Source organism: Emydura macquarii, unplaced genomic scaffold, assembly GCF_026122565.2.
Source record: "Emydura macquarii macquarii isolate MOO-44397 ecotype Brisbane River unplaced genomic scaffold, CSIRO-AGI_Emac_v2 contig_2768, whole genome shotgun sequence".
NCBI lineage: Eukaryota > Metazoa > Chordata > Testudines > Chelidae > Emydura > Emydura macquarii.
In genome coordinates, this window is record NW_027132905.1 from 19,858,375 (window position 1) to 19,878,377 (window position 20,003).

Below are 20,003 nucleotides of genomic sequence, written 5' to 3' on the forward strand. Positions count from 1 at the left end.
CGGTCTCAATCTTTCTCTACTACTTTATGCTTTCTAGATCCTGTTGATACTTCCTTCCTTCCCCCAACCATTTCTTTCTGACTGTTTTTGCTATCTGCAATCATTCCTTCTTGTTCTCCCATCGTAGGGCCCATTCGTCTTGCTCCATTTCTTTTTCCCCATCTGTAAGCTTTATTTTTTTTATCTAAAATCAGTAGGGATTCTGGGTTTGACACATCCTCTTTCTCCTCCTCTCTTTCCTTCTCACTCTTTCTTCTAAAAAGCTCAAGACAGCTAAAAATATATCAAGCACATTTATCATCTCCTTTTCTTGTACATAAATAACTGTTCTGTTAAAGCTAAACTTGATAGTTTCTTCTATTCAATTTCCTCACCAATCATGCACTGGACTCTTCTGGGGAACCTCCTTTTGGCAATGTTTTCTTGTGCTGTGAAATGTTGGTTGTGATTGTGAGCAAGATTAATTTGCATATTTCTGAAGGTTTGCACCTGGATCCTGCAAGACATAATGCTCAAGAAACCATGATTATTTTGGAATCTACAGATGGATGAGGCTTCATCTTTAGGCAGATTGATAATGAGTAATGGAATTTATTTGTGTCTCAACTAGAGTCTGTTGTGGTATTTTTGTGGGAGAGTCCATCCTAGTGAGACATTTTACATTAAAACACAAGTTTGTTAGATTTTTATTTGTAAACTTGCCTAAATAATTACAAAATGTCAGAACTATGATTCCAAGTGTTGTATTTAAAAATAAAAGTGGTAGAATGTTGAAACTTTAAATTCCAAGATCCTTGTCTGCTATAGCAATGAAGTGTGCTTACCCACCTTAATGTACTTGGAGATCTACAGATGAAAAAGCATTATATACACTCAAGTTAATTACCATCCCCATTTTACAAATACAATCTACTTTGCTTAAGTGATTATCCTGGAAACTACAGCAGTCTTATGGGTTATGCAGTGGCCTAGATTATTAGACCTGCACTCTGATCTTAGTTTTGATGTTGATGAATGGTCTGACATAGGTTCACATAACTTTCCCTTTCTAATCTTTTGTTTTTCCCATCAGTAAATAGGAAGGAAAGTTATTTCCCTAGGTCATATGGGTTTTGTAAGGCTCAACTAACTAGCGATCCCAATTTTTCTCTTGTAAACTCCATGGACTTGTGTGCGGGTGTTATGCAAGTGAAATATATTAGTCATTGGAAGAAGTGAGAGTTCTAGGATCCTATCCCTATGTTTTTCTTCTGTGTCAAATGCCCTCTAGGGAAATGTATGCTCCCTCTATTTTACAAAATATAGTACACTTCTTAGTCAGGTTTTGAAGTTTGTGAAGTCTTTGCAAATTTGGTGTAAGCTACATTACTTCACAGCATCTCCTACTTTTGAAGCTGCTTCCTTTGTGATCAGAAACAAAAAGCAATGCCTCATCTTTATTTGCACACCAATGTTCTGAAGTTTAGATTTACCAAAGAAACCTAACAAAGTCCTACTGCCCATATGTAATATATATATATATATATATATATAGATATATATATATAGACTGTGCCTGGTAGGCAGAATCCTGCTTTGAGACAAAACGTCTGTAGAATCAACTTGGTGCATGGGACAGCATGCACACTATTGTACCCTTTCATGGGTGCAACCTACTCCTCCTGCGTATCTAACTAGTATCATAGTGTCATCTAATCTTGGCCCCTCCATGTCCCAGGGACACTCCTCAGGATGTGTGGAATGCAATACTTCCTAGCCCCATCCCAGGCCATGCAAAGTGAGGGGAAGTGTTTTACTACCTTGCCCCTCACCGCACAACCACATCAGAGTCCAACAGAATATTTTTCTCAGTATTTATAAATTCAAAACTGATGAGCTAATTTTCTTCAAATTCAGCTTGTTCCTTAGATCCCTATGTGAGCTACAAAACAACTCAAGTTTGAACAACAGTGGCCTAACTGGTGTGGGATTGATTGTGCAATATTTCTAATTAGAACCTATGTAACTTATGTACATCAGCACACTATGACAGGATGGCCTGCCCATTTAAGGGCTGGAGTGCTAGATCTAGACAGCTCTATCCAATTAGCCCTTCCTGCCACACCTGAGATGAGGTGTGGGGTTAATTAGTAAAACTAGATGGGCAAGGTGGAGCTGATTCTTCTATGAAAAGCAGTGGGAGGCTGTAGAGAATGAATACGGCTTCTGCAAGGAAGACTCTGAGACCTCTCAAGTGGTAGCCAGCCAAATGACAAGTGACCCATAATGGTCAGAGGTGGTTCTATAAGTGGCCTGTCTCAGTGTCCCACCTTTCAAGTGGCTTCTTAAACACCACTGAGTCCAATGACAAAAGCCTTCCTTAGGATCTGCTTTATTAGCTTAAAGTTCAAAACTAACACAAAAAGCTTCCTCTCAACCTTAAGCTGGACACAGACCAAACTCTCCTGCCATCTCTTCCTACCCTAGAAGGCTGCACCCAGCCCTTCCTTATTGTATTCCTGCTCCCATAGTCTTCTCTACAGGCACCTCTCGCACTCTCTGCAGCTTCCTGGCATTGGCATTTGCACACCCTACCCCCTTCTCTTCAGCTTCCTGTTGCTCTTTATATGAGAATCAGCTCCTTCATACCCAGCTGGTTTGACTAATTTACCCCATTCCACCATCCTGCAGGTGTGTCAGGCAGAGCTAACTGGACAGGGCTCGCATCTCCAGGCCTCTGATGCTTAAAGGGGCAGGCCACCCTGTCACACCCACACCCACATAAAGAGACACAAGACAGAGAGCAAGAGCTACCACTACTACTAGTACTTGGGAGGTCTTTGTTTTCTGTTTGAAGAGCACCTAGAAGAGTGGCTGTCTTAGACACTAACCCAAAACAAATATAACAAATAATCTTAATTATATTACTGCCGAGGTGGACGGCAATAAAATACCACGCACAGATAAAAATTCTGTTTTATAAATAAAATAAAAGGTTCGGACTGGTATATGGACACATTTGTGCATGGTTGCATGTAATTCAATGAAGAAATAAGCACTAGCACATTCTTTTAAAATGTAGATAAGTTATTTCTCTCTCTCTCTCCCTCCATCTCTGTGTTTCAGCAGTTCAAATAATAAAGGTTGAAAAGGCAAGACTTTAGGATAAAGCTACTGCATCTAGAAATTGTTGGCACTTTCATTTTCTGAGACAGAAAGAGACATCTGGAGACATATTTTTGCCCAGTTGTTTTTATTTCCAAAGATTATATTTATACCCTAGATTTTTGACACAATTGTGGGGGAAAATATACTTTTCAGAAGCTGTGCTGTGTCAAGGTGTGCTGCATCACAGTCAGCATAATGGTCCAGATTCTTGAGTCCACTTTTGGCCACTCTGTGCCACTCAGATGACATGTAGGGGTCATAATCCAGAGACAAATCATTAGGAAAGAATTCCTCCCAGGAAGGGGAACTCCCTGCTGGCACATCTGTGCTGCTAACTGGTCCTACATCTCTGCCAAACCTCCCTTCTAATGTAGTGGGTGTGTTGGGGAGGGGAAATGGTAGATTGTCATACACCAATCCTGCACCGGTGTAAGGTTAATTAAGGCAGTTGCACTGTAATTGTGGATGGCTCTCAGAATCAGGGGCTGTAAGCAGAGTTCTGAAACAGGATAGAATCTGTCCCCATTGTCTGTATACTCCCTGGTACTCTTTAATAAGATAATAACAAGATGGTACCACCTCCTATAAGTAAGTTGTACATTTTAGAATTGGTGCTTGAAAATATTGTTTTAAAATCTACTCCAATCAAATTGTTTCCAATCAAATTTTGACATGCCTGTTCTTTGATTTTTGTTTATTATCTTTTTCACTGAATTTTCAAACTCTCACAAGTTTCAGGTACATTTTACTGTGTGAAACATACAATATCCTTAGCCAATGCCTGCAATGGTTTTACACCAGAGGTGGATTTGTCCTTATAGCTATACAAAGGATGGGCAAGTAGCTTCATATTTATATTCAGTTGCTATTCAAATACAGAGGTTCTATTAGTCAGAAAATATTTTGGAATATTACAATAACAAAAATAAATAATACTTGTATATCACTTTTCTCCCATGAATCCCAAAGCACTTTACCCAATGTGGGTGAGAATCATTACCCCCATTTTAGAGATTAAATGACTTGATCAAGGTCACACAGTGACCTGGAAATAGAGCCTTTGCCTTCCAAATGCAAAGTGCCCCTTCCAGCCACATTGGCTCCTCACCAGTATGCAAGACTGTATGTCAGTGTCACTTTCTGTGGCAGATTTGGGGTTCAGATACAAAATGTTGCATAATGTTGCAAAACGTTGCATAACTAGAATGGGCATCAGAAGCAGAAGGGCAAAATATTAGCAATTTGTAAATTCCTAGCTGAGTTCGGAAGCATCCTTATGAGGTCCATGTACACCTTACATAGCCAGTGTCAGCTGGAAACAGAAACCATGCACTGTTTCCTGATTGGCATTCTCCAGCAGCATCCATCTTTTGAAAATATTAAACATTCCTTCCACCCCTGTGGAGCACAACACTCACTCTAGGCAAAATGAGAGAAAATGGCACAGACCAGAAATAAGCAGTAGCAGCACCAAGAACCTTGGACAGCAGCTGTGTTTGGCTGGACTGCAGGAAGGACACAGTGTTGAATTCAGTGATACATGTTATACAGACAGACTATACTTGGCTGCAGATTGGGAGTGAAAGTAAGATCAGAGAACACTAGCACTGATATAAATTATTATTATTATTATTAAGTGGACACTGACAAATGCTCATTGCTGTACAAACAGATAAAAAGGACATGGTCCCCTTCTTCTACCCCCAGCATCTCTCAACTCCAACACACACAGAGAACTTGCAATCATTTACCAAGATAATGGACAGAGTGGTGCTCGTAGACTGATACAGTGAACTGCCCATGTGTGATCAACTCATGCTGATAGTCACAAACAGCTACAGATTGTTGCATCAGGACTGTACTGAGTCAGAGTGCAGTACTAACACAGAAGTGAGCAGAGATAAGGAGCATAACTGAGATTTGTTGTGGATTGGAGGGGTACATATTTTAAAAAGTTGTTTAAGGTAGTGTAAGTTAGACACAGCCCTGAAAAAGGAGTCACCCACAAGCTGCACCAACCTAGGAGTAGCCCCGAGAGAAATTGTGTCTCTCAGATCCCCATGTGATGCACAGTCCCTGCTTCCCCCTGGCTGCACAGAGATAATTAATGTTTAGCAGTTTTTGACAGCTCCCTGGAGTAGTTGATCCCTCGAGGGGCTCCTACCAGCTCTCCTGTTGCTATTTACCCTCCACTAAGTTCTCTGCTCAGTGTCACCACCAGAACCCAGGCACCATCCTTGATTAATTTTGTCTGTTCTTTTTTTTTTATTTTATTTTATTTTAATAATGGTTTCTTTTTAATGCTAAATCTGGATTTTAAATGACACATTGTTTGAAGTTCTGGATTTTGTTCTAGATCTTTATCTGTGATGGGATATTTAACAGGATCTTGAACATAATGGATACCTTTGGATAATTCAGTTGGGCCTGGACAACTCCTGTTTGGGGTCATCTTTGATAAAGGTTACACCAGCTCTGTCTAGCTGATTCCCAACCACAGAAGTGAAAGCAATGGCATCATAAGTAGATGGAGCCTGTGATTTCTAACCTCAAGTCAACATTCCCACTTGGAATTTTACAGGAGGTGCCCGGTCAGATAATTCCCAGAGCACTCTGTTTAGTGCACCTTCTTTGGCAAATAGATCAGCTTTATCATTGCCTAGAGTCACAGCACCAGAAATGTTGTATTGATACTGATCTCAAAGACCCAAAGAGGAAACGGTGTTTATAAACTCTTTTTCTGTTGTAATTTTCAATGTATGTGTTCTCAGTTAGTAATTTTTAAAAAAATGAATAAAACCAAATTGAATTCTTTAAGGGTTGCACCTCCAGGGCAGTTACAAATAATTTAATTTAGTGGAGGACTGTGAATGACTCAACGAATGATATGTTTAAAAAAAAATCTAGTTGTTAGACATAACTGTGCTGAGGAAAGTTCTGACAGAAGAAACTACTGGCTTCTAAACTTTTTAGACTGTGATTTTTTAAATCTTTCTTTCCCTCATGGGAGCTTATTTTTATGTTTAATGAAGACTAATGTACACACTTAAAGGATGTCCTAGGGTATGTCTACACTGATGGCAGCAAAGTCGCCACCGTCAGATCGATCTTTCTGGATCGATTGAGCGATCACAGAAGCCCCGCTCAATCAATCCAGAAGTCAACGCTCTAAAACCACCCCCTCGAGTGGTACAGTGCAGTGAAGATGCCACACAGAAGGAAAGCTACTCTGCGTAGCTTGAGTAACTCCTGTCGACTGCCGCCAAATCGCCAGGTAAGTGTAGACCAGGGCCTAGTGGGTGCCTTCCAATTCTTCAGCATATACAATTACACATACACAGTGGCTACTACTGAATGCTTCAGAGGAAGGTGCAAGAACCCTGCAGTAACAGTTAGGTGACTATCCACCCAGCATGAAGGGCTGATCGTAATTCTTAGTATTTAGAGCTTGCTGTAAACCCTGATGCATGAAGTTTAAAGAATGAGGATTCCTTCTAAAAAATTTTTTTTTCTAATTAACTTTTATAACCTTGGCTATTCATGTTATCCATATTAACTTCCAATCCCTCTGCCAATCTTGCTAAATACACGGCCCCAGACACATCTTTTGACAATGAGTTCCACAGTCTAATGATGTGTTGAGTGAAAAAAAAAAACCCAACCTATTTCCTTTTATCAGTTTTCAATTTGCCACCTTTCGGTTTAATTGCATGTGCCCTAATTCTTATGCTAAGAGGCAGCCTCTTTTAAAACAGGACTTCCATTACAGCCCACTCCCCTCTGCAGGTTATGCCCTGTACATGATTCCAAAACTAGACTTGTTACTTTTATCATTTTAAATACACATGGTGTGATTTTAAAAAAATGACAACAAACGATTGAAAAAAATGAGGAATTGTCCTCGGCATTATTTCACCTGCTCTAATTTTAAAAGTTTTTAAGGGTTTTTAAAGGTTTATTTACTTACATCATGACCCACATGGGTCTTTTTCCAATGGTCACAGTGAGGGATTCATCACTGCCATCAGGGAGGTAAATTTTGGGAAGAAAATCTTTTAAAAAAATTTCCACCAAAAGAAACAAAAAGTCCTCTCTCAACCAGCCCTCGTAAAAGCCCCAACATAAATGTAAGGGCCCAATCTGCCAGGCACTGTACAAGCACCTATTGAGAGAGATAGTCCTTCCTCCAAAGAGCTTACATTCTGCAGTGACAAGGGATCAGAGAAGGAACTGAGAGATGAAGTGACTTGCTCAAAGTCACAAGGTAGTCAGTGGCAGATATGGAAATACAACTCAACCCTCTTGACCTCTGGTCCAGAGCCCTATTCATTAGTTCACACTGCCTCCTTGAGCTAGTTTTCTGACATCTTTTCTCCCAAGAAATCAATCCACTTTTCATTCTGTCTAGCTTTGTTTGTTTCCTGTACTTGTGCTGAAATTCATCTCCTTTTATCACTGAGCTGCCCTGACTCTCTGAAGTATCTGACAGTTCATAGCTGATCATGCTGAGCTTTGGAGAAAGTTGGTTTTGATCTTCAATACTTTTACTTCTTGATGTTTTGCCCTCCAGGATCTCATACCCGGGTGAGTTTTAGTCTTTTCTTGGTTGCTTGGATTGGTTTCCTGGGGGGTTAAAACAAAATATTCCAGAGAAACACTGATGCAATCTTTTAAAATATTTAAAGGAAACCAAAAATAAATGAAATTGAGGTTGTTTAAAAAAATGCAGGCACTCAAGCAATAAAGCATCTTATGTTCCTTTTTGCATCCCAGAATCTTCCTGGCTCTTTGTTTACAAGACCGTCTTTCTAGCGATGTCTGTGTGCATTCTGTGGAAGCATGATGTTGGTATTCCAGTGGTACTTCCTCATATAAATATTTCTCCTGCTGGGAGCTCAGATGGAATGAATCTATAAAATCTGTAGTCTCCCTATAGAACTTGACCTCTCTGCAAATCATGTTCTCCACCCTCTTGAGGGAAAAGTAGAAAAAAAAAATCCAGTTTTATTACAGCAGTGGAGTTATATAATGCTAATTCTTGGCTCTGAAAATAACTGGAAATATAAAGATAAAAAATTAATGCTAGAGTACCCTTGAATTTCTCTCCTTTCCCAGAATGAAAGGCTTTCAGAGGAATTTCAAACTGACCTTTGCCATATCACAGACAGTCCAGAAAGACTTTAAAGCAAATCCACAAGGCAACATTATATGAACTATCCCATGCACAAATGGTCACATCAATTCTCATGGCATGCACAAAATTCTGCTCATTCAACAGCAGTGTTGGTTTCTGGGAGCTTTGCTGACACCAAATGCAAGTGGTTTGTTAGTTGGTGCAGAATTTATCTAATTTGATTTCTCCTATTGTGGAGATCAGCATTATATTTATTTTACAGCATCTTCTGAGGTTTTTGGGCAAGATTGAGAGAGACATGCATGGGGAAAGTTATGTTTAAGAAGCATCCTCATTTGCCATTCTCATATGCAAGATCTAGACACAACTGGAACTCTTCCACTCTGGGAGTACAAAGTCTTCTCCTGCTCTCTTTGTTCCACTCCTAGCTCCATGCCTTCTTCTATTAATCCTACTATCCTTAGAATAACCTCCCTAGACTTAGTGCAATGGGCTCCCTCCCTCTTGTCATTCAAATATTTCTTGAAAATACATTCTTGTTTATGAAGCCCATTAATGCAAAACCTCCCCCATAATATCTTATGCAGATCTATAATCCTAGCATAGTATCTAATCTAAATTTCCAGGGATAGATACATACATTCATAACTGTTGAAGCATCCATACAGGAGCAAAACATTCCAGCTGTATAACCTCTCTGCAACAGTAGCCAGGGTTGAACATTTCACACTCCACCTCAGAGCTTCCATCTATGCAAGATTACATCATCGGACAATATTTCTTCCTTACCCAAATTGACAATCGCATTATCCCTTGGAGCTTTCACACTTACAATGATAACTTTTATAGTCCAAATCTTAAAAATAAATCAAGGCCAGATTTTCAAGTGTTCAGCACTCACCAACTGGGCCAAGTTTACAGAGGACAGCTTTCATGTAGGCATCTAAATAAAGGCCGGTTTTTCAAAAGTGCTGAGGACCCAACTTGACATTTATGGACAGATTTGCAAAAGAACTCTATACCTTACATGCTGAGCTGTTCTGAAAATCTGGTCATGCAATTTTATTCTAGCTGCTGTAACTGCAGATGTTAGTCAGATACATGTGCAGTTATTTTAAATTTGCTAAGCTATTTGTTTTGTTATTATATTTATCACTGAGTTCCATAAGTCAATGAGAAAAGAAATACTCTAACCAGCTAGAACAGCTCAGAGATGAATCGCAGAGCTCACATCCTATGCGGAAGCTTAGTGGGGAGGGAAAGGGAGATTGAGCAGAAGGTTCTTTAATTTGCAGATTATTTACACAGAATGGTTCCTTTAGAGCAGTTACAATCTATTACATCAATGCCACTGCCACACATGCACATTAATCCCGCACACAAAAAATTCTCCTGTTTTTACTGGGAAGTACTTGCTAATGCCAGCTCAGTTGCTGTGCTACTTTTCAAAATGAAAGAGTTAATTTGTTTTTAATTACATACCAAACCACATACCAAAAAATGTGCTCACAGAATTGTATTTGAAACTAGTTTGAAAGCCACCCACATTCAAGATTTCTTCAAACTTTTAGTAGTCAGATACGGACTATTTAAAACACACACACACAAATCTCAAAATGAGACCTCCACGTGCAAAATTTTCCGGCGACAGTGAATTCTTATGGCTGAGTTTTATTCTCATAGATTCATCGGGGAGGAAAAGGAATTCCAGTAATGATGCTGATGCACATTTCCCTACAATCTAGCATCAGTTCAATGGTCCCTTCTATAATTAGATGCTAATTAACTGATGGAACACCATCAGTAAAACAAAATGAGATATCAAAATCCAAGATGAAATGAGTGACACGGACTGAAGAAACTCCATGAATTGTCAAGCTGGTAGCCAGCAGGAAAGCTATTTCATTTGTTTGGATAGCCATGTGATGCATATCATTTTGCAGTAGTTTCATCAGCTGGGGTTGTCATCAGACACACCCGAGCACAAACCCCCATGATCAGAATGTGTTTGATGTCTGACACAGAGTATTTGTTAAAAACAAACAAACCTCTCTCTTCATGTTGTAGAAACTAGTTAGGATTCATCCTTTGGAATGTAAATTGAAAACCAAGCTTGGGCGTAGCTGAACCCCAGAGATAATCCTATATAAATGGACTACAGTGCAAGCCTTTATGCTGTTTTACTTCATTACATAATCAAACTATAACCATGGCTTCAAAATGGATATTTGGAATAGACAGAACAGGGATGGAACTCACTCAGTGCAGATGCCATGCAGCATGAATGATAATCACGAGTTGCCTTGTCCCTTATATAACACAGAGACACACCGAATACTGAACATTCAGCTGCGGGATTTCAGAGGTTCTGAGGGCTTTTGTTTTGTTTTAAGCAACTACCTACAGTGCTGCAGCAGATTTTTTTCCCCCAAGATATAAATGTTGAATGTGTTTTTTCCAAAAACAGAAATCTGTTTGGTCTCTTATTGGAGTTTGGCAGCTGTACAACTGTAAGGAAAGAGAATGTCATTTTTTTTTTTTTGCAGCAGATGAATGTTTTAATTCTTTTTAAAAACTGTTTAGTCTTTGTGTGCTTGAAAAATGAATGAATGAATGAATGAATGAATACAGGGAAGCCTGGAAATAGTCAATATTTTTGACTGAGAGGCAGATTTAAAATAATTGTGAGTGACAGAAACAGAAGTAACAGTAGCATGGGTCTGTAGGACTTGATACTAGGGCCTGCCATTTGGTGGTGGGGTGGGGAAGGAACCGCTGATGGATAGACCGCTGAAGGGCACTGCTTTGACTTCTTTTTCTTGGGCTCTTTAAATCCTGGCAGTGGCCATGGTGAAATGCATCACTGCAGCTTCATTGTAGTTAAAAGCCATTTATATTAAAATCCATCCATCATCATGTGCATTTGTCATCAAATGCCTTGGCAGAAATGAAAGAAAATATGGTGAAAAATGCAAACAAAACCATTCTTTGTTAGATAAGATACTGTCAATATCTCTTCATGTGGTAAGTTTGATGCGTCACCTTTTTAAAGGAATTAAACTAGAGGGACCTTAAGAACTTTATAAAACCTATAAAAATCAGTAACGGGTCATTTTGGACAACTTCTAAACTTTAATTTATTCGGTGGAATTGTTTACATTTCCCACAAATATTAAATCTAGATCACTTTTGTAAATTGCATGAGTTTGGAAAATAACTTTTTGTTTTTCTTCTAAAACCACCACAGAGTAAGATGTCTCTCTAACTGCACCTTTCTATACTACTTTAATTATGAAGTTCCCACCAGATTCCCCATAAATATAACGAACTCTTGCAGAATCCCAAATCTAGGTCTTGGACAATAAGTAAGAGAGTCTCTGGTTTTCATTTTTTTTTTAAATGTAATAATTAATTGTGAAGTGAATAAACATCAGGGCAGATACATCAGCTCTTACCAGATTTACGTAATTAGTAATAATGGGTTAGACAGACACTTTGCAATCTAACCCATAACAAGGGGCAACACATTGTTGCATTGATCCTGGCACAGCTTGGGAGGGAGTGGATATTATGACTTAAGGAGTCACAGTTTCCTTCCCAGTCTTCCCACTGCTCTAGAGAAGGTATGAACTGCACTGAGCCTATGTCTAGCACAGCAGACATTTCCCCATGCACCAGTATAAGCTATATTGCAAGGTGGGATGGTTGAATCAAAACTCCCCCTTGCCCACCACACCTCCTGCTCCTATGAAAAGGGATGTTGTAGCAGCTGTGATGATCCTGCCACTCCCCAATAAGTCAGAAGTGGCAGTGTTGGACACTGACTCAAGAGAGTAAGGTGGAAATTTACATTCCCTGCACTCAGTTTCACTTACATGCAGGATGGACCACAATCTTTCCCAACAATGGTCAGTTACCAGATTGAACATTTGTATCATAATGGCACCAAACTTTTCCAGCCAGTACAAGAGCACTAAGATAGGATTTTCAAGAAACTAAGGGAGATAGGCACCCAACTCCCATTGGGCAGCTACCTCCCTTTGATGCCTTTGAAAACCACAGCCCGATTATGTAAGGCACTGCACAAACACTGAGAAAAATGGATGATCCATGTCCCAAAGAATTTACAGTCGAACCTCTCCACCTACTGAAGTCTACACACATCTTTTACTTACATTGTAAGCTCCTGTGGGCAGAAGCCCTCTTTTTGTTTGGTGTTTGTACAGCACCTAGCACAATAGGATTCTGGGCCACAACTGGAGCTCCTACGTGCTACGGTGAAATAATAATAATAATAATACATAACATTCCTTTGTGTGGCCAGCTAGTCACAGGCATTTAATTTGTGTTCCAAGATAACCCTATATTAAGTGACCATTGTAGTCACTTAGCACTTTTTTCTTTTACTTCAACTAAAAGATTTCTTCAGAGTCATGTCCAGGATCACATTGCTTAAGGTACTATAACTATCACTTCTAATGTTAAGGCTATATTCATGAACACAGAGTGATGGGTTTTTTGTTTTTCCCCCCCCCATGTAATATACCCTAAAAATAACACAATATGACCTTTCCATTAAACCATTATTTGGCCTGATCAGTTAATTCTTTAAATCCTGTGTGAAATGGAATCATTGTCTGTGGGGGGTAAATCCTTTTGGTAGCATTAATAGATACATCCTTGATCTGTCTCTTTTATTATTAAGTTCATAAGAATGGCCATACTGGGTCAGCCTGGTGATCCATCTAGCCCGGTATTCTGTCTTCTCACAGTGGCCAATACCAGGTGCTTCAGAGGGAATGAACAGAACAGGACAATTTTGATTGATCAATCCCCTGTCATCCTGCTTTTGGCAGTTGGAGGTTTAGGGACACCCAGAGTATGGGATTGTGTTCATGATCATCTTGGCTAATAGCTACTGACGGACATATCACCTATTGAGTTAGTTATTTATGAGGAAAATGAAGGTAAGTTCTGCCATCACAGGCCAGCAATTTTCCTATTAACTATTTACATGGCGTTTATATGCAGTTACTGACATCAAGATGGCATCATTAATTTAGTAACATTTCTCTCACATGGGATTGGGGTTGTCTTAGAGGTGTAGTGCACTCTTTTGGAGGAGAACCCATGTCAATATACACACAGAATGTGTCATGCCATCTCCGTGCTTATGCAAATCAATGTAAGGAGTAATAATTGAAAACGTTAAGATTCTGTTTTCCATTGACAGACTTATGGTCTTTGCCTGTTTCCTTTGTGAAGTAACAGTGCCCTCCTGTGGTCAAAATCATGTATTCTTGCAGAAATATTTCCTAGTGACGTTTACAGTCCATACGAATTGAAAAAGATGGGATTCTCCACATAGGCTAAATCATACATTCTTTTGTTCTTTTTAATTTGAAAGAAAATTTTATTCCTATCTAGGTCTCCATGTTTCCCTAACAATCATACTTTTAAAAAGATTTATTTTTTCCTTTGGGTTCAGTTTCAAGTAAAAAGGGTGGGGAGAAAGAATCATTAGAAATCTGGACAGCTGGTGTTTCTGTAGGTTTGTGTGCACTGTGTGGCTGTTATCTACTGTAACAACAAACTTGTGCCCGCTAGTGATCATATAAACAGTGACCCACATTAATTCCAGCTGCTAATCATTTTATTGGTCTTTAAGGAAGAGCTGATAGCCCACATGGAAAACTTTGAGGCAATGTGTCTTACACATGATCTTTTTTGATGTTTTTGTTTCTCTTCCCATCAGTTTCTGGTTCTGTTGTTCTGATATCTATCACAAGTTAATTCATTACAGAAACAAACAAAGGGAGAGAATAAATCACAATAATGTATCCTTTTGCTGATTACCAATTTGTAGTCCACATTCTCCTACAATATTCCAACCCCCTTTTTTTTGCAGAATTTTATTGGAGCAGTGTGGATAACATATTACAGCACATTTCAGAGATTAGCTCCTTGTATAAAAGATGAGTACAGTAGAGCCATGATGTTATGGTTTGCAATAAGTTTACTTTTTAAAAAGCACACACAATTTTTTTTTTTAAGTTTCTTCTCACTTTGTTCATCATTTTTTATGTAGGTAGTGAGCCTGCTCTCTTGGAGTAAATGGGGTATTTGTAATTGACTTCATTCCCCAGTCCTGACTCCTCTTTTCATACCCACCCTGCCCACTTGCCTGCTGCTAGCTCCCCCAGTCTACTCTCCATTTTGGTGTGTGGCACCACAGTGACTTCTGGTAGCCAGAAGGAGCACTTGCAAGGAAAGTCCTGCTCTGATCCTGAACCCTTGTGATGAAGCATCCTCAGTTGCGCTCTGGGAAAAGCACATGCACAACGCAGTCAATACATAGGACCTGTGCAGGACTGGAGCATGCACAATACAGATAGAGTTTGGCAAATAATTCTCTGATGATTCTAAGAAATGTCTATAGAACAAGTGCAAACTGAGACTTTTTGGAGGCTTGTAATTTGGCCATATTTGAGCTAATTTCCCCAGGGTTAGCGAAAGGCAAATCCCTGACATGAAGGCCCTTGCAAATTTCAACTCCTTACTCCAAAGCATGGTGGTGCTATAGCTTCTCAATAAAATAGCTGTATGTATTTTTTTTAACATGGGTGAAAATGTATTTTTCCCTAATCTTGTTTTTTTAAACAGCTGAACAATTTTAGCTGAAACTTTAAAAAAAAAAAAAAAAAAAAAAAATCATATTTGGGCGGGCACCCAGGATGCAAAATTTCAGCCTAAACAGTTTAAATATGGCAGAGTTTTCAGCATCTGAATAGTGTCTTATAACTGAAAGTGTCAGTCAACCTTAAGCAAAGGAATCACTATCAAAGCTTCCTATAATTACAGCACCAATATCTTGTGCTGTTAGCCATCAGTTCTGTTCGCTGGAATTTGTACTGACTTCCAGTTCAATTCTGCATACAAATCAAGAACCTCTTTCCCCAATTAAACACGTGAAAAATGAGTGCTAAGTGGGTGTAATTTCACACTCACTTTGCCTAGGTGTAAATGACTTTAAAAGCACAAAGCAGTGGAGAATTAGACTTGAGGTGTTCATTTAGATTTAGAAACTGAAAGCCCTTTGTAGCTTTGGTCCTGCCTATCTTTTCCCCTTTGTACTGTTGTGATCTCTGAGATCTACTGGAGAACACCTTCAACACTTGTGCGAAGAGTCCCTACTATTGAACTTCTGGGAACAAGGGGCAGGGTATTTACCCAATGGCACCTCAGTTCTGGAATTCACTTCTTTTGTGGTCCAAGACAACCCCGATACTTTGGTCTGACCAGTTGTGCTCAACACAAGACCCAAATGTGTGGGTGGGAGAGAGCGAGGTGATTATACCCCACCATTGTGCTTCCCAAATGCCTGAGTGAGACCACGGCCATGTACATTAGAGCAGGTTGTATAAATTATCCCATGTTGTAATGTCCTTGTAGGGCCATTAGGACAGCTGGATATCACCGGGCTGTAGTGTGCCCCTCCTTCCCAAAAATTCCCCTTATATAAGAGGAGCTGGGAAAGGGTGACATACAGGCACATACAGTATCCTTTATGTAAGCCAGAGAAATCCTCAGCTGCCTATTTAGGGCAGCCTTACAGCGGGAGTAGTGTAAAGGTCCTATATCATAGGCCAAGATCTGGCTCCAAGTCTCTTGATCTGCAGGGCATGGAATGAGGCTCATCTCATACTCAGGCTTATGACTGAGGAGGGGGTAGTGGTGTACACTGTCAGGCAGTCACAGTTGTGAGCCACTCCAATCTCAGGGCAGACTGTCAGAAAACAAGGGGAGACACCCCACACTGGTAGCATGTTCTTTAATTAGATTTCACCAAGCCAGTAACAAATGTGAACTTCTGCATCACTATACCAATCTAACTATGGGGTCCCCTCAGACTCTCCAGACTATCTTGCTACCCAGACAAACTGGACTTTGTGATAAATTAAACTTTGTGATAATTCAGCCTAAAATCACACCCCAGCAGGTTTCTCTCAGTCACAGGAAACCAGTCACTTACCCCAGATCAATTGGTACTCTGGATCTTGCACCAAAGACAAGACTGGCAGCCAATTCTATAGTAAACTAACTATAGGTTTATTAGCTAAGAAAAAGAAATGAGAGTTATTTAGAGATTAAAGAGGGTAAAATATATTTACAGGTGAGTCACAGTCTATAATTCCAAATGTTAGCAGAGATGTAGTAATCTGCTAGTTTCCCAAAAGTCTCTGAGAGCTACCTAGAATAATTCTGGGGATCTCCATCTTCTCATTCAGTTATTCTGCTCTGTTAAAATCCAAACAGTCCAAAGATAGAGGATCTTTCTTTGAATCCATATTTATAGTATCTTCAGAAAGCAATCTGACAGTGTCTCTACCCACATGGGTTGTTCCTTTGATGACTGTGATCTTGGAATGAACTTTTGACCTCTGACCAGCTACACAATGCCACTTGTTTTGAAACTAGCATTTTCTGTTAAAATCCTTAAGTCCTTCATTAGCATTTTACAAGATTTCTTTGCTGGCTAATTTAGTACAAGGGTATTTACCATGTAAATGTTTGCTATTACATTATGAAAGGAACAGGTAACTTGTACATCTAACCATGACTTTGATCTGCACAAGTGAATTGACCTGAATACACTCTAGCATGACCTGGTCAGCCAGTGTCACATACAAAATAGCTTTATTTTAAGAGGCAATCTATTTGAAGCTGACTGTAATCAGTAAGTTGTGCAATTATTTTGCATTTCATACACATGTGCTCAGAGAGAATCTTGCAGGTGTATTTTAGAAATCTAAAAATAAATTCAAGCAGCCTTGGATGGAATATGAGACAATTGTGAAATGTGAGATTGCAGGTAGCATTTGTAGAATTTCTTCTGAGATGGGGATAAAATGGATAGCTATCAGTGAGGAGGCTAATTAATGGACCTTCTATAGTCACAATAATATGGTTCACTGAAAGAAGCTGCAGAAAAAGAATATTTTATTGTTACCTTTGACTATACTTCCAACACGGATATGTAATTAGCCTGCACTTTGAATCTAGGGTTGAACAAAAGGCAAGCATAATTTTATTGCCAGAAATCCAAGAGCTACTTATTAAAATAATTGAAGTGAATTAGCATTCGGTATGTTTATAAGACACATTGTCGAGTGTTCATACATAGGCACAAATATGGTCGTGTTAGCAATGTTCTAAATGACTGCATCCTGGCTTTTGACAAATGCCAATAAATATCAATAAAGAAACTGCTTATCAATATAGTTTGCATAATATAGGCAATCTTCTTTCTAAAAATATTAAGTCTTGAAGGGAACCATTATTTTCTATGTCATGTTATGGCACCAATTATCTCAGAGTTTTCACTGAGAATAATTGCAAATTGTATGTTTGCACAATTTGAGCTCTGTTTATCATAATGAACAATTGCATTTCTTGTGCAAGAAAAGCTAGGCAAATATATATTTAATTTATGGAATTTAATATGGAATATAACAGGTAGAACAGTGGTCTGGGAGTCAGGTGGGATTTTTGATGAAGTATTGACATTATTTTTTATGATAAAAGACCTTGCATTGATTCTCTTACACTTTTACACGTGTGGAAATAAAGAGTAACTCCAGTGGAGTCAATCGAGTGATATACTGGTGTGAAAATGGTATGAGAGGAGCAAAAAGCCTATCATCTCAAACAGAGCACTTCAACCTACTATTAAAAGTGATCCTTGATACTACTGATATCTTTATAGTGTAAAGAACACTTTTTGTCTATATGTCACAAAGTTTGGTCCTATTTTAAATATACAGCAGAGGGTCTTCTTAACTAGCTACTTATATAAACCATCATCACCAACAGTAGTATATGATCATTAATGCATTACATCCTCACAACATTGTAAAATACTTCCCTACCTCACAGCAAAGAGAAAACAGAAGCAGGATAGATTAGGGTAAGTGGGTTTCACTAAAGGGTGCAACTCTGGCCCTATTGAAGTCAATGACAAAATTCACCTTGACTTCAACAGGGCCTGGATTTTCTACAAGAAATCTGTAGCTGAGCTGGGAATTGAACCCAGATTTTGTAAATGCCAATCCAGTGCTCTGTACCGTAGATAGTCCTTCCTCCTCAACTCCCCACAAACACCTCAAAACAACTGCAGGGATATTAATACTCTTTACCACTAGAGATATCATCCTGCAGCACTTCTCCAGGTAGAACTGCCATTGACTCTAGCTTGCATTTTACCCTTGTGAGTGCAGCTGCATTTGGGCCTCAAGGACTTTTTCTCCCAATCTTCCCAGTAGAGTGACCAGAAAGCAAGTGTGAAAAATAGGGACAGGCATAATTGGCACCTAAATAAGCCAAAGCTCTGAATATCAAGACTGTCCTTGATCGGGACACCTGGTCACCCTAACCCCCCAGAGATTGGCAGCTGAAGTTTTCAGGGATTCTAATAAAGTTCCTTAGGCAGATCTTGAGCGCAGGAAAGAGCAAAAGGTGTTTGTGAAAGGGGAACAAAATCTAAAAGATTAGATCAGCGTCTGATTCAAGGGGACATGTTGATAGAAATGTGTCACTTAACAAACATTTCCAGTTCAGGAATCCAGCAGCAGAAAAAGCACCAAAAGCTCTTGATAAATTAAATACAGAACATTAGCCCCTGGAGTACCCCAGTGTGTATAAACAAGTGCCTGCTGAAAGGGAACTTATGTTTCTATGGAGATAAATTGTTCATGGAAAGGAGCTGTTGACATCAGAGTGAGAATCCCAGGTATGTTTGAATGGTGCTCAGTGGGTCAAGACCTCTATTACTTTGTTAACTTCTTGAGAGTTTCCTTATGTACTTTTTTTCAGGGGCAGCGAGAGGAAGAAAGGATGACCTAATTTTATTAAAACATTTTTTTTAAATTAAAGAAATAAGAAAATGTATCTATGATTGGAACAGCTACTGTCTCAGAACACAGTGCCTGGAGACATGCTTGGCCACTAGTGAGACAGGTGCTATGATAAATGGAGCACCATGCTAGGGATTTGCAGATTGGTCAATAAATCCAGGTTATTGCCTATCCAGTTTCCTGTGTGGTAGAAAGTCCTTCCTTCTCAACTCCCCACAAACACCTCAAAGCAGTTGCAAGGTTATAAATACTCTTTATCGCTAGAAAGGAGAGCAGGTTGAAGGGAATAAGACAGTAGGGAGAGAGAGCCTTGCACCGTGTAGACAAATGTTTCTCTTGAGGGCTGGAGTTCATCATACTCAAATCCTCTCACTAAACCTCTGGAGGGGAGGACGTGGGGGTTGTTTACTTCCATGCCTTGGAAGCCTACATGATTCAGTTCATAAAGAACAGCAGGAAACCAACCTCAGCCAGGTTCACACAGCCCTACAGAATATGTGTTTGTGTACCTGTGTCTAGAACACATATCCAAACATGCTGAACACAATCATTTCCTCAGTATATATATACCTACATAAATGATGAATCTGAAAGTTTTTTTCAAAGCTATTCTATGTATATCTTTATCTTACAGGGGACTACGTGGTCATGTCAGTCTATTTTGACCTGAGCAGAAGAATGGGTTATTTCACTATTCAGACTTACATTCCCTGCACGCTCATTGTTGTGCTATCCTGGGTCTCTTTCTGGATTAACAAGGATGCAGTTCCAGCCAGAACATCTCTGGGTGAGTCGCTGTATCTTCCAGC

The 20,003-nt window shown here is 39.4% G+C and overlaps 1 protein-coding gene across 2 annotated transcripts in view; it reads left to right on the forward strand.

Moving 5' to 3' along the window:
- Positions 1-20,003, forward strand: part of GABRG2 (gamma-aminobutyric acid type A receptor subunit gamma2) — a 91,957-nt gene that overhangs the window by 60,207 nt on the left and 11,747 nt on the right. For both annotated transcript variants that reach the window (XM_067566583.1, XM_067566584.1), the window contains exon 7: positions 19,829-19,981. In XM_067566583.1, coding sequence (XP_067422684.1) covers positions 19,829-19,981 — 153 coding nt within the window. The remainder of the gene's footprint in view (positions 1-19,828; positions 19,982-20,003) is intronic.